This window comes from Cygnus atratus, chromosome 24, assembly GCF_013377495.2.
Source record: "Cygnus atratus isolate AKBS03 ecotype Queensland, Australia chromosome 24, CAtr_DNAZoo_HiC_assembly, whole genome shotgun sequence".
Taxonomy (NCBI): Eukaryota; Metazoa; Chordata; class Aves; order Anseriformes; family Anatidae; genus Cygnus; species Cygnus atratus.
This window is the reverse complement of record NC_066385.1, coordinates 1,853,937-1,868,188: the sequence shown is the minus strand read 5'-3', so window position 1 is coordinate 1,868,188 and position 14,252 is coordinate 1,853,937. Positions and strand designations below refer to the sequence as shown.

The 14,252-nt window shown below is 55.1% G+C and overlaps 1 protein-coding gene across 1 annotated transcript in view; it reads right to left on the bottom strand.

Moving 5' to 3' along the window:
- PLXNA2 (plexin A2) overlaps window positions 1-14,252 on the bottom strand; it is a 134,838-nt gene that overhangs the window by 12,433 nt on the left and 108,153 nt on the right. Inside the window, exons 15-22 of the mRNA XM_035561404.1 lie at window positions 11,740-11,907; window positions 10,465-10,558; window positions 9,315-9,554; window positions 8,780-8,923; window positions 7,437-7,671; window positions 6,339-6,481; window positions 4,736-5,004; window positions 85-151 (exon numbers count right to left, since the gene is read on the bottom strand). Of these exons, the coding sequence (XP_035417297.1) occupies window positions 85-151; window positions 4,736-5,004; window positions 6,339-6,481; window positions 7,437-7,671; window positions 8,780-8,923; window positions 9,315-9,554; window positions 10,465-10,558; window positions 11,740-11,907 (1,360 nt within the window). The remainder of the gene's footprint in view (window positions 1-84; window positions 152-4,735; window positions 5,005-6,338; window positions 6,482-7,436; window positions 7,672-8,779; window positions 8,924-9,314; window positions 9,555-10,464; window positions 10,559-11,739; window positions 11,908-14,252) is intronic.

Genomic DNA, 14,252 nt, shown 5'->3' with positions numbered 1-14,252 from the left:
AACGGAGGAGCTGCAAGCCCAGCTCCAGCCCATGTGGGTGGGACGGCAGAGCAGCAGTGGGGGCCCAGCTCCATCCCTCCTTACCTTGAGGAACTTGTGGAGGAGGAAGGCGAACCAATTCGTCAGCATCTTCTCGGCCACCGACTCTGTCCTAGGGGAGCCAGGAGGAGATGCATGTTACGGACAAAGTCAAACCACGTCTCCCTTCGCAAGCCAGCCTCAGGAAGTGGGAACAGCCAGAGATGGGAGCGGACGAGCATCCTCTCTCCTGCTCCCCGCACCAGTGGGCACAGCTCACAGCACCACCGCCAGCCCGGCATGGCTACCGGTGCAGGCAGGCAGCAGGATGAGGCCAGCCCAGCCAGCGCTGTCCACATGCGCCCAGCTGACAGCCCATCACAGCCCTGATGGTGACGGGGAGCCTGGTGACACTCGGCTCCTCGCACGTGGTGCAAATTACAGCCTGGCGCAGTAAATCACTGGGATTTGCAGCGGTGGCTGGCAATCAGGGACAGCAGAGTGACAATGGCAGGAAAATTGCAGCTTTCTCCCCAGTCCCACCCAGCATCCTCTCCCCACATTGTGCCCGAGATTATTTCTAATTTAAATACAATGCCTCCTAATGATAGTTTTTAATGCTGGCTCTGCATGACCGGGGGGGGGGGGGGGGGGGGGGGGGATACTTTCCTTAAAATGCCACGGTGCCTTTTCCTGGGACAGGACAGGCTGGCTGTGCTGGTGGCAGGACGTCTCGTGGCCCACACCTGAGCTCCTGGTGCCATTCCTGCAAACTGCCCATGGGACACCGTGCCCCCAGCCTGCCGAGCACACAGGCTGCCCTGCACGAGGGTGGTGCGATGCTGCAGCAGCCACGGCAAAGCATGGGGTCCTGCCGGTCCCAGTCCTGCTCCTGACCCATTTTCTCTGTTCTTCCCCAGCTGCTCTGTTGACTTGAATTAGGGACTGCTTCTCGGTATGTATTTATACAGCATCCAGCGTGTTTGGAGATGATGGCATTTAATGGAAAAAAACAGGGTTTGATCACAAAGTCAAGCGGATCAAGTATAAATGGGAACCACAGATTTCAGCAAACAAAAGCTGACTCCAGCCTGCAAAAAATAAAAAAACCTAACCCGGGGGTTACGTTATCTATCATCTCCTAGGATCACAACATCTGCCAGAAATTTGTGAAAATGTCTGCAGATCCCCAAAGAATTTGAGCTTGAATTGATTAACTGCCTAAAAACTCATCCTACAAACTGACACGTGCATGGTTCACCTATTTAAAACGTTTCCAGCACCCAATTAAGGAGGAGAACCACAAGCACGCTGCCGCGGCTGCGCCAGCCAGCCACAAGCCACAGAAAATGAAGAGTTGCTGCCACAGCCATGTTAAAGAATAGGAGAAAAACGCAGAAAATGAAAACATATTGTCTGGGAGAGGGGTACCCCCGTGGCTGGCTGTTACCTTCTGCTGCTTTGTCAGAAATAAAAAATCATCTGAATGGAGCAGCAAAGAAGGAAGCAGCTCCAAAGCTTTCCACTCCCACTTCTCCTCACCTTCGAGTGCTGAATCTCACTCTCACCTCGACGTTGAGAGACTTCTGCAGTGCAACAGCTCCAGGGACTGCCACCAATTAAGAAATTAATCATCACTGTCCTATGCCAGCTGAGGAGAGGGGCTGCTCAGTGCCTTCAGCGCTGCTGGCCACAGCAGGCTCCTTGCAAACACGTCCCCTGTTCTTACTGCCCCTGGCCTCCCGTGGCACAGCAAGACTTTTTGGCCTGAGCTGGGCCCAGCTGAGCTGTCCCCAGCCCCTGGCAGGAGCCACCTCTGCCCTGCACAGCGGGCAGGGGGCTGCCGAGCTTTGTGCTGCCACCCCAGCAGGCACCGCCTGCACGCTGCGGCCGGGCTGCTGCCTGCAACGCCGTTTGAATCTGCCTCTAAAAATAAAACATAAGCTCCTGAAGATTAACGCGGCAGGGGACAATCCCTAGGCTTGGAGAAAGCCCATCTCAGACTGACCACAGAACAAGGGCAAAGCACGCTCTGGCGAGGACTTTCCACGGGGGGTCCGATGCCAGCATCCAAAGGCCGGGCTGCTCCCCTGACCCGCTGAGGCACTGGGAATGAAACAAAACTAAACAAAAGGAGCTGAGAGAACCCCAAAATAAATATGTATTTTATTAATTTTCCCTGCTTTGTCTAGGTCTCCCAACCACTGCCTGCTCTCTGTGCCAGGAACCACAGCAGCTATTTGATTTAATATCAACTTTTTTTGCTGTCTCCCCCGAGGGGCAGCAGTGGAGGAAAGAGAGGGGAAAAACAAAGAAGAAAGAGAGGAAGAACGGAGCGCTGATTAGCAACTGCTGCCACCAGAGAGCTCAAAAAAATAAAAATAAGCAGCGTCTCACTCCGTGGCTGTTCACTCACGACCAACTCGGAGCAAAACGCAACAGCAGCGCTTTGCTGGGTCCTGCCCCTGCTGCTGCTGTGGGGAAGGGGCACTCGCAGCATGGGAGCGGGGGTCCTGCTGCTGCTGTCATCAAGAGGCAGCCAAACAGGATGCGATTTTCACCACCTGGGGTCTGCTATCTCAGTCCCACGGCCAGTTGGTTGGTAAGGGCTGAGTGCCTGCATCCCACGTACCCGCTGAAAACCACAAACGTCGGCACCGGGGTCAAGCTCAGCCCTCACCCCACAAGTCGTAATTGAAACAGCAGACCATGTCATCATTTCTAGAACAAGAACTGGCTCCAGCTTAGCAGGGAGATGGCTGCTGATTTACTGCTCTGCTCTCCCCCTGGGCCACGGATGATCTTTCGGAGCAGCGGGTGCGTGTAGGGCTGGGTGTGCAGACGCACAGAGGGAGGGATGGGTGTGTGTGTGTGTGTGTGTGTGTGTGTGTGCGCGCACACCACCCACCAGCAGGAGCGGGGAGCACGACCGCAGCTCCTCCAGCAGCCCAGCTCGCCTGGCTGGCACCGGGAGCTCGGTGTCACGGGGAAGAGTGTCACAGATTAAATGCCCCAGCGAGGCCCCTCATAAAGAAGTGACAGGAGTTTTGTCACCACATGGTGATACCAAGACAGGAGATAGAGCAGAGCCATGTTGTAAATACACACAGCAGGCACACCGTGGGGCGGCAGGTAGCGTGGGGCGCTGTCCCCCATCCCCTGGGTGCTCCAGAAGCCCCTGGGGACTTTGTGCAGCAGCGGGCACAGAGCAGGATTCCTGTCCCCATGCAGACACCTCCCTTCAGAGCCCACTTGTAATCTCTGACACTCAGAACCCACTTGACACCAGTGCTCACAGCAGACGAGCAGCAGCATGGGGCTGTCCCTGCAGGGCTGCTCCATGGGCGGTGTGTACCCAGCTCTGCCCCCATGGGCTCCTGCTGGCACCACACTGCCAACGCCACCACCGCATCAAGCCTGGCTTCTCCTCCTCTCACCCATTTTAAAGCAGCAGAACATTTGCTCCTGGCTCAACTCCTCTCCTGGGTGGTTCTGGGACACCAGACCCGAACCCTTCTCACATCAGAGCTGTGTCTGTCATCGTTCCCTGGCCTCTGACCTCCCAGCACAAGGAGAACGCCGCACACGAGCTCTGGCCGGTCATGGCACGCTGCCTCGCCAGCCAGAGCGGGCAGGGCTCTGACCGCCAGCCTCGTGCTCCTGGAGCACGGCAGAGTCATTATTGCTGGCTGAGGCAGAAGGCGCCTTCCCAGCGACTCGTCAAACCACGGGGGAAATTAAGACGGCTTCTTTCTCTGAGATGAGTTATTGCCTCCGCAAACACAGCCAGATTTAAAGCAATTTCCTGTCAAGCATATTCATTATGGCTGGAGGAATCCCTGAAATTTTCCTGGAGCTGTGAAATCCTTCCCTTCCCCTCGCCTGCCCGCCCCAGCAAGATGCCAGAGGAGCTGCAGTCGGCAGCACGGACAGGATCCAGCAGGACATGGGATGGCAGCAGCTCATGACACAGAGAACAGGGAGCTGCCTTCTCATGGCCTAGCCTATAGGCTCATCCAGCCTCTATTTATAAAGCCTTTTTCCTCTTTTCTTTCTGACATTTCCCTGCATGACCTTGGGTTAGTTGCCTAACCCATGCTCGAGCTCCTTTCCCCAGCTGTGAAACACAAATGGCCCTGCTGCACCCAGCCTGGGAGCTGGGAGGATAAACCCCCCTTTTTATTTAAAAATAAAAAAAAGACACGGGGTGAGGGCCACGGAGGTGCCTGGGCTGCAGAGGAGAGGTGGGGACACACAGCTGGGACAGCCTGCCTTTCCCTGGAGGCACAGGGACAATACCCAGCACTGCTGACCTGATGGGTTTGTTCTTCCAAACCAGGTTTTTAACGATCTGCTCACAATGAGAACACCCTGGCTGATGGGAGACAGAAGCCCTCAGAACCGTACAGACACCTAACAAAGCAGGCTCTTGTCCTTAAAAACCTGAAGCCTGGTGCAAAAGCTGCAGATGCTGCATCTCGATCCCTCCAGACACAGAGCTGCCACCTCCTCCTCCTCCTGCCTGCATGCACAGGGTGCTGCTTGGTGTGGCGGTGACAGCAAGCCCCACTTTTTGTGCCCCTCAGCTCCCTCCCATGATGGGACAGCCCCACATCCGATGGGGCCGGCAGTGGGAGCGAAACCCCCGGGCAGAGCTCGGGGTTCCCCTGTGCCGCGCCGCCCTCCCACGGCCCCGGCCCCTCCGGCCCCACGCTACCTGCGCAGCAGCAGCTTGGGGTGGTTCTTGTTCTCCAGGTTCTTCTCGATGAGGTCGGAGAGCAGCTGCTTCAGCACGTCGGTGGCGTACTCCAGCCTGCCCTGCAGCCCCGTCATGATGAGCGAGGCCACGTTGCCGCGGTCGCGCATGGAGAAGCTGCGCTGCAGCTCCAGCGTCCGGATGAAGGTGAGCAGGAAGACTTTGTTGTTGATCAGCTGGGCAAAGAGCTTCAGCGCCTTCTCCACGCTCTGCTGCCCATTCCCTTGGACCTGCGGTGGAAGAGAGCACCCATCAGGAGGGCAAGGGACCGGAGGGGACCACGTGCACAGCACAGCCCCGAGTTCTCCAACTGTGGTCCACCACGAGACTGGCACAGGACAACGGAGCCCATTAGTTTCAGATCAAGGCATGGGGACCAGCAGCATCCCCCAAGAGCAGGGTGATGACAGCAGAACTGATGCCGCTGTTCCTGCCCAGGATGGAGCAAACACTGCCACAGGGACACCACTCCGTGCCCCACAGCCCCGCTGGTGCTGCCATGGGGACCGGGGGTCGTGTGGCTGGTTTAGCCCTGGGCGCACAAGAAACACCCCACCTCTGCCTCTCAGCACCCCAAATGTGGTCTGCACGGTTAGCCAGCGCTAACATCGCCCTTCCTGCGCTCCCCGAGCACTCCAGCACATCTTCATCGCTGCTCCGAGCACTCTGCCTGCCATAAAGCTGCTGCTTTGAGGCTAACGGCCCTATAAATGATGTACGATTTAGCTTGTTCTGCACAAAAAGTGACACTCTTATAAGTAAATTAAATACCAATTTAGACTATTGCTTTATTATGGGACAAGTATAAAAAATTAATTGAGGCTTTCAGCCAGCTCCAGACTGGAGTAATTCATTACGAACGGAAATGATGAACAGCGTTAAGCAACTCTTTACCAAACATCTTGGAGACTTATGTATTGGTTTTACTGACGTTACGTAATTAAGCAACTGTGTAATTGGCAACACATTTATCACTTTTGCAGTTCTGTTTTTCATGAGTAAAACAAATAAGAAGCATTCATATTTGTTTGCTAGCTCATCAACTTATTTGGCGAGCAAAGCAGCAAAGGAAATGCGTGGGACCGGGACACTTGGGGTGCGGGAGCGCAGCTGGGGATGCCGGCTCGATGGCAGCAACTGCTCCGTGCTGGAAAGGAATCTAATCCGATGCACAAATATTAATTAGCCCTCGTGTGAGCGCACTGAGCACTCAGGCACCTCAGTAAAGCCCTTCAAGAGAGGAGCAAGGTGCTGACGGCACAGCCAGAGGCCGGCCAGGCACTTGCCCTCCTGTGGGCACGCTGCGAACAGCAGCAGGAGGCGGCTCTGTGGAAGGAGCGCTTTGAAGGACACCAGGAATTCCCTGGCCTGCTTTGCTGCTGGCCTACAGCAATATACAAACCGAGAAAAGAAAACCAAAGCAGCACTGGGAAAGAGGAAGCAAGCAGCGTGCGATGGAGATACAGCACCAGGTTCTTCGTTAAAATGAGCTCGGGGCTCAGCCTGCTAATAACTCCAGGGCCTCTACCAAGACTCGGCATGGAGGGCACTGCCCGTCCGTTACCTCCAGCTCCCGCAGGACGGGATGGTCCTCGATGCCAGGAAAAAGGACCCGCATGGCATACGTCCGATAGTCGAGGTAGGGGATGCCGGAGCGATCCAGGTCGCTGGTTAACTCGTTGATGTCTGTCTGCAGCTCTGCAAAGGCTGTTGGGGAGAACACAAAGAGCAGCACGGTCAGACACAAGCTCGGGGAACCAAGGCTGCGGGGCAGAGTCTTGGGGCGGGCTGCCTGCCCCCACACAAGCAGTGGACACCAAGCAGACCTTGCCAGTAGCTCAGGCAGACCCTCACCCTTGAAGAATCGCCCTCAGCAGCCGAGAGCACAGGCTGCAGAGAACAGACGCTGAGAACAAAAGATGCTTATTCATTTGTATGCGGTTCACACCTGTGTACACACACCTAAAACACCTTTAAAGGCTGCAGATAGAAATGAGGATCTATTTTCGTAACTTGGTACCTCCCTTATTTTCTGTCCTCCTCCTCCTCCTCCTCCACCACCAGTTACCAAAAGAATCAAATCTGATGCAGATCAAATCCAAGCAGAAACTGCCTGCTGCAGGGGTCAGGAAGGAATTTATTCCTCCTCTTGTGACATGACCTCAACGTGGATATTATGGCCGTACGCGTGCCCTAGCAGTTCATTCTCCAAAGCACAAAACGTTGGCCCAGGAGGGTCTCCATGCCCAGCCAGGCTGTGTCCATGACAAATCTGTGGGCTCTCCTGAATATACCTCCTGCTTTGTCTCACACTTTCAAGGCTACCCTTTTAAAATCAGCCGAACAAATCCAATGCACCTATCGATACATCCAGAGGTCACACTATGAAATTTGCAGCTTTCTATTTATTTGTCTTTGATCCACTAAGTGCCTTTCCAGATGGATTCGGCCATTCACAGGGATGTACGACATGACAAATGGTTTCTGTCCCAGCCCTACAGTTACCCCTGTAACATCGGGTGGCTGGGACGTGGTGAGGGACACGGCAGGGGACCCAATGCATGGGGAGGGAGCGGTCCCCATGGGGCTGAGCAAAGGGAGGGGAAGGGCTGCAGGGGTGAGGGAGGGCTGACATCCAGGCACGGGGCAGCACGGTACTGACCCTCCTTGCACTCCAGGGCCACCCGGGACTCCAGATTGTCCATCTGCATCTGCAGCCTCTTGAGGGTCAGGTCGTTCTCCCGGGACTTGCGCTTGTAGGCGATGAGCACAATGATGACGATGATGAGAAGCAGGCTGCCGCCGGCCGCGATGCTGACGATGGCCGGCAGGGTGAGGAGGCTGTCGGAGCTGATGCTCACTGAGCCAGGGGAGAAGACGATGCCACCAACGCGCACCTACAAAGCACAGCGGGGGTGAGCAGAGATTTCTGCTGGAGTGTTATCCTGTCCCAAAGCCCCTCTCCCCCGGCCCCAGATGCCCTACCGATGCCTAGGGAAGAGGCACTGCACTGCCTTGGCCAGCGCAGCGCTGGTCACCGTCAGAAACAAAGGGTTCAGCTCCTGTGAACACAGGGAGGCTTCGAGTCATGATAAATGTGCCAGCCCTCCGCTATCAGGGCTTTGTTCTTTTTATCTGATGGCTCCATTTGACTTTCATTTTACAGCTTTCAGGCCCCTTTTGTAACCCGTGGACATTAGCAATCCGGTGACAATTGCCCTGACAAGAACCCCGAGCAAACGGGGAGGGAGGAAGGAGGAGAGGGGAAGAGACACGGGCAAATGCGCCGAGGCTGACGGTGGCGCTGGCTTTCCTTGGCCGTGCCCGGGCCACAGATGCGAGCAGCTCCCGGCCAGGTTGCGCTGCTGTGCATCACGCTGTGATAATATGAATATGGTTTGGATGCTGAACTTCAAGAGAAATAAATCACAATTACAATCTCATTTGGGCTCTGCTCAAGCATTTCGGCAGCTGCGTGCTTGGTCTGCGAGCGGATGAGGGAAAGCAGCAGTGCCCAAAACCAAAGCGAAGGCACTGACTGTCAGCCTGGACGGGGCTGCTGATCCAGGCAGTCCGGTGTTGAGATACTGCTGGCTCCTTCTGCCTCAGGAAAAGCCAAAACCTTCTGTCTATCCCCTTGGCAAAGCGAGTCTGGCTATGAGGACTGACAAAATGCTTCCCTGTCCTGCAGGAGGGGGAATTCAGCGCGCTGACACTCGCCTCGCCATTCCTGCAGGGAGAGCGAGCAACACCAGGGAAAGGATGGAAACTGGTGCTGAACGCTGTACTTATTTATTGCTTCTGGAAGGCTCTGACAGCGGGCAGCGAGTCTCAAGGAGGCAATAAGATGTTTCCACATCAATATTTTAAGCTTCCAATTAGCCATAAAGATCTAAAATCCTACTGGTCCTTGGACAGGGAACTTAACTCGGTACCTGAGCAGGTCAGAGAGGAGGAGGAGGAGGCAGGGAAGAAGTGCTGCCAAGTGGAGCGGCCGGTCCCTACCGTCACTTTGTGCTGTCCGGTGAGGTTTGGAGGCTCGCACAGCAGCTGGGTCTCAGAGACGGTGACGGCGCAGGGCGTCTCTCCGATCAGCACGGTGTAGTTGAGCTTTGCTCCCCCGGGAGCAGGCGGGCACAGGTTTTTGCCCTGGCAACAGAGGTGGAGAAGACTTTACAGAGATGCGGTGTGTTTCTCTGGTTATCATTACTTGCACAAATGCTGGGGCTCCTCCAGGTGTTTCCAATTCTCCAAAGGGGGACAAAACTCCTCCCTCACCCCCTGCTTTCTGGGTCCCCTTAGCAGAAGCTCTGTTTCCTCCTGGAGATGATAGGGTTTTCACACAGCCATTGCATGTAGAGCTGCAACAGCTTTACTGATCCAACTATATGGGACAGGACCTGGGTTTTACCTTACAAAGCTGTGTTGGTAAGAGCTATAGGGTGTGCACAGATATGAAACTATTTTGCCCCCCATTTTGCTCTGCAGGGCTTGAGTAAGCCACCGACAGCATCCCGCCAGGCTTGCAGAGGTCTCTTACCTTCAGGATGATGGGCGACCCCGGCTTCTGCTCCAGCACCCCAGTGGGGCTCAGGAGCTCAAACGTAGGGTTGGGGTAGTAGATGAACTTGGTGTCGTTGTAGACCAGCAGGGACTGCACGTTGTTAAAGATGAAGCCGAACTCATCAGGCCGCTCGACGGCGTCCAGGCCAGGTCGGTGCTCGGGGGCCAGGGCGGGCGCAAGGCACACCAGCGCCGTGGCATTCACAGCCTTGCAGACCTGTGCAAAAAGACAAAATGCTTTTTGGGGACCTGTGAGCAGCAGCAGGGAAAAACTCATCCCTGTGCTGGTGAGTTCTGACTTGCACAGTGATGTTCTCCGTCCTTAAACGCTCCCTGAAAACTCTGGTGGATTCAAGCTTTGCTGGAAATATTTCATCCAGGCTCAATACTTTACGCCCGTAGTTTGGGGGAATTTGCTTCCCTTCCAGCCAGCACAGGCACGGGAGCAGAGATGGAGAGAGCTTCAAAGCGAGAGATGTTTTAAGGCAGCTGGAGGACTGCATACCTGATCACTTGCTCTTTTCCTTTCCCGTTGCATCCTCGTGGGCAACGCCAGCTTTGAAGCAGACCCTTAATGAATACCTGGCCTCTGCTACAAATTGGTGATTAGAGGCAGTTCCCTGGTGCTGGGGGAGAGAGGAATGATCCCCTGGCAGCCCAGGGTGGAGGTAGCAGGGAGGTCAGCTCCTGCCGGGCTGAGGACACCCACGGCTCCTCCAGCCCTGGGAGCAGGGAGCTGATGATTTATGAGACTCTCGCCTTACAGAGCAGCAAGGGCCCAACTCGAAGTGGAAGATTTAATTTCGCTCAATTCTGTGTCTTCGGAATTATTTTTGTAACACTGTAACTGCTACTGCTAACAACAAAATTAGATGTTTTTAAAAAGAGCTCAGAAGAAAAAGGTCTTTGGGGGAAGGGAGAAAGTAAATAGGAAAAGACTGCTAACTGATTTGCCCTTTCCAAGATAATACAGAAAGATCACAGCGTAGAAGCAGTATTTTTCAGTTTTACCGGGTCAAAATAATTTCCAAGTGTACTGGAGGTACAATTCTTGTCTGTAACGTACAAGAACAAGGGGTCCCGCTGCGTGGCTCGGCACGGGGATGCAGCCCAGCAGCAGCACTTACGTTGATGGACTCCTTGCCGTTGTGCTTGACGCGGATCCGTGGCTCCTGGATGACGTCCAGGTTGGAGCCGGTGACGGTCAGAGGCGTGTGCCCGCTGTGGAGAACCGGGAGACAGGCGGTTAGTGACCGGCAGGAGGATGGGGCCAGGGCTGTGCCTGGCAATGAGGATGCTTGCTGGTCTCAGAAAGATGCTTTCTGCAGATGTGGGGGCACCGGGTGACAATGGGGATGTGCAGCCCAGCCCGAGTGGCTGGGAGCAATGGCTCACAACTTAATGAGCCTGCCTCCTTCTACAAGGCAGCACTGCAAGGCAGCAGGACGAGAAATGGGACCAAAAAAATCAACTGAGCCGAGACTAACTAAGAACAATAAATTAGTCACAGCATTCAATGGCTTACACAGTGATGTTTCCAAGGAATGTGGCAGTGCACGACAAATGGCATGGGTGGCGGGGGGACGGGCGCGCGCTGCACCTGAGCAGCAGACACCACAAGTGTCTTCCCCTCCTGGCTTTTTCTTTTTTGTGTTCATTGCAGCAGCACAGCCCAAATTCACCCAAATCTCCAGCTCCTCTACGGCAGAGGCTGGCTGTTTTGTTCGGATCATCTCTCAGCAGTTCTGACAAGCCCATCAAACCCGTCTCACCCCAACCAAGAAGCAATCTTGAACTGGGGCTCAAAGCAAACATCTCGCAGAGCCTGCTGCGAGACACTTCCTTCTTTTATGGGCAATTTTAAAAAATAATTGGAATTTGAGATGAACGGCTGTGTTACATCCCTCGTGAGCACAGCCATTAAAGCAGTGCCAGGGGACGAGCAGAGCCCAGGGTTTTTAGCAGCGACCACGTCACGGCGACGTGACAGCGCCTGCCACCGTTCCTGGCAGTCAATCTTGGATAAACAGTGCGTTTTGATTAGCATCAGCTTTTTCCTTTCTCGGTGGCTGCTGGTTTTGTTTTATCCCACAACTACAAAAAGAAGCCTTTAATGAGCAATTGTGCACTTCTTCAGCAGATGGAAGTGTTCTTGGGGCTTTATTCGTGCTCCCAGAGTCTCGGTGCGGGCTGCTATTGCTGTAATTGACTTGGCAATTACGACTTTAGTAACTCCGGACCTGATTTTCAGTAAATTCGAGTGCTGCAGACGTCTAGCACTGACGAATGCAGGACCTTGGACGGGCCGTGTAATTCCCAATTGTCCTTCTTTCACCCTCACCCAGAGGAAACCACCAGACCAGGTGAGGTCACTCCGTGACCTGCCGCCAGAGCTCTGTTACCTGGCGATGCTCCACTCGGGTTCGATGTGCTGCACCTTCGGGTCATCGATGTACTCAAACAGCAAGGTCTGCTCCAGCTGGGCCCGGTCGACACTCACGGAGACGTGGATGGGCCCCAGGCCGTGGGCTGACGGTGCCGACATGCACACGATCTCGTTCGTGGACCGCCTGCGCAGGAGAGGAGCAGGGGGAGAGTCAGTGGGCAGCCCCCAAACCCGTCCCCGTGGGGCAGCCCCGCAGCTCCCAGCAAGGCTGGCCCCTCACTAAGCCCCGTGCTCTGAAGCCCACAAAGGTGCTGAGCTGCTGAGACATGGGAGGGAGGGCAGAGCTCCATGCAAGCAGGGGCTCTGCCTGCCTCCCCGGAGAGAAGCGAAAAGCACTTTTTGCGCCAAACTGCAGCCTCCCGCATCCCTCTCTGAACCTGCTGCCTTCTGTTGGGCGTGTGAAAACAGATGGCTGCTTTTTAAAAGGGATGCGTAAACTCGCTCAAAAGCCAAATTCTTCCCCCCCGCCCCCCCCGCACACACGGGGCCTCATGAGCAGCGGGACGGACCCACGGAAGCCCCGGCTTGGGAAGCGTGGTGCTGGCAAAGCACAAGGGAGTTGGGCAGTGGATGGAAAAGGAAAACGAGCTCTGATGTCCTGCTGCAGGGCCAAGGGAATCGCAGCGGAGACGGAGCTGCTCATGGCCACAAAGCCCGGCAGCGCTGCTGCTCGGCGTGCAGTGCTGGAGCCTCGTCCCTGGGAGCCCCGTGCCCAAGCCTGCGTCTCTGCTCTCGCCCCGAGGGTAGGAAAGGCCACGCTGCTTCCATGGCTCGTTGAGCTTTGGCTCCTGTTCTGCCAGCACAGGGGAGACGACAGGCAGCTCTTCAGCATCTCACTGCTGTTATGGCACTTAAACCAAAACCTGGCACTCCTGCACGCTCCATCTTCACCCTCCTCAGATGCTGCACAACCCACGGAGGTGCCTCAATGGCTGAGGCTCGCACTCAGCATGCTCACTGCTCTGCTTCCAGTGGTGTCTCCACGTGAGTTATGTGCTGTGGTCCTCTCTCTAGATCCTTACGTACCCATCACCTCGTTGAGGAAGGCACCGCTCCACACCGGGCTTTTTAGGAGGGCTTCTGACTGCACCATGGTGCTTCCAGCCTTACACCTCTGCACACCCACCCAGCACAACTGAGGCAACAGCAACAAGCTCCTGAAGCATCCAAAGCAAACCAGCCTTGGCTGCTCCTATGGATGCGCTCACCGCCTGCACCCCCTGCCTCCCGCCCCGTTATCTCACTCTGCACACTCGTGCTGCCTCTCCCTGCCCCTCAGCTCCGGCGTGAGCCCTGGCGTGACGCAGGGCTGCTGGCACCGCCGCTCCCCGTGAGCAGTTAATTAGCTTTCGGTGCTATTATTGTGTCGTCATGGTGAATCTACCCACTCCTCCGATCAGAGACGTGAGAATGGGGGAAGCTGTAATTAGAGTGAATCTCATTAGGAACCGCTTCATCTAATCAAGCTCCCCCACTCCCTCTCGTACAATTGAAGTTCATTGCCTCAAAACAGTCCAAGCAAAACAAAGTGCACAGTGTGACCCCTCAAGAAAGATGGAGTCATTTATATACCGCCGCTTGTTTTGTTTAAGTTTCTGCTTGCCTGGGGTAATTAGAACACGCCGAGACTTCAGACCACTTCCAGGTTTTGCAGGTCAGTATCTGCAGGTTGCCTGAATATAATCATATATTTAAGGGATTTTATTACAAGGCTAATTCTACCCCCAGGCTGGCTTGCAGGCTGCTTGTGCTGATGGTAACGCAATCACCTGTGTGCGTCAAGGAGCCAATCTGGCATCTCTGCTTTGGATACGGGAAGAAATGCTGATGGATGGGCTGCAGTGCTTAGCACTCGGAGAGCTCGTCTGCAGCATGCCCACACCTCCTAGAGCACCCCAGGCATGCCCAAGTCCTCCTTCCATTCCTGGGGTGGGGATGATGGGGAGGCGAGTGCAGCGGCCAGGAGTTAAGCAGCAGGGCTGGGAGTGGTGTGAGGCTTGTGCCCTTTCTAAACTGCTGGCTGGGATCCGTCCCCATGGGTGCTATCCGGCACAGGAAGGGCAGGCTCCACGGTGTGTCAGTGCCACCTGGGACTTGGCAGACTCTCAGAGCTTTCCAAACATCCCTGAGTGCACAGGGCTCAGCAGAGGGAATCATCCAAGAAAAGGAAGTATAAAAGGAGCAACAGATGCAGTCAATGCCTCCAATGTCCTTCAGTTCCTTTTTTCTCAGATACATAGCAGACACCAGGCACACAACAAGAGCTGAGGAAGTCCATTAAAGCCTTCTGCATTATTAACAGGCTCTTCATAATCCACCCCTTCTCATCTACACCATGAAGTGGGAACCAAGAAGCTGTTTAGCTATTCTGAGGCTGATGGAATAAATAATTGTTGATGCTCAGCATTTCCACTGGCCCCATACCATGGTGCCAGGTTCATCTGGTGTCACAACAGGTGCAAGGAAGGC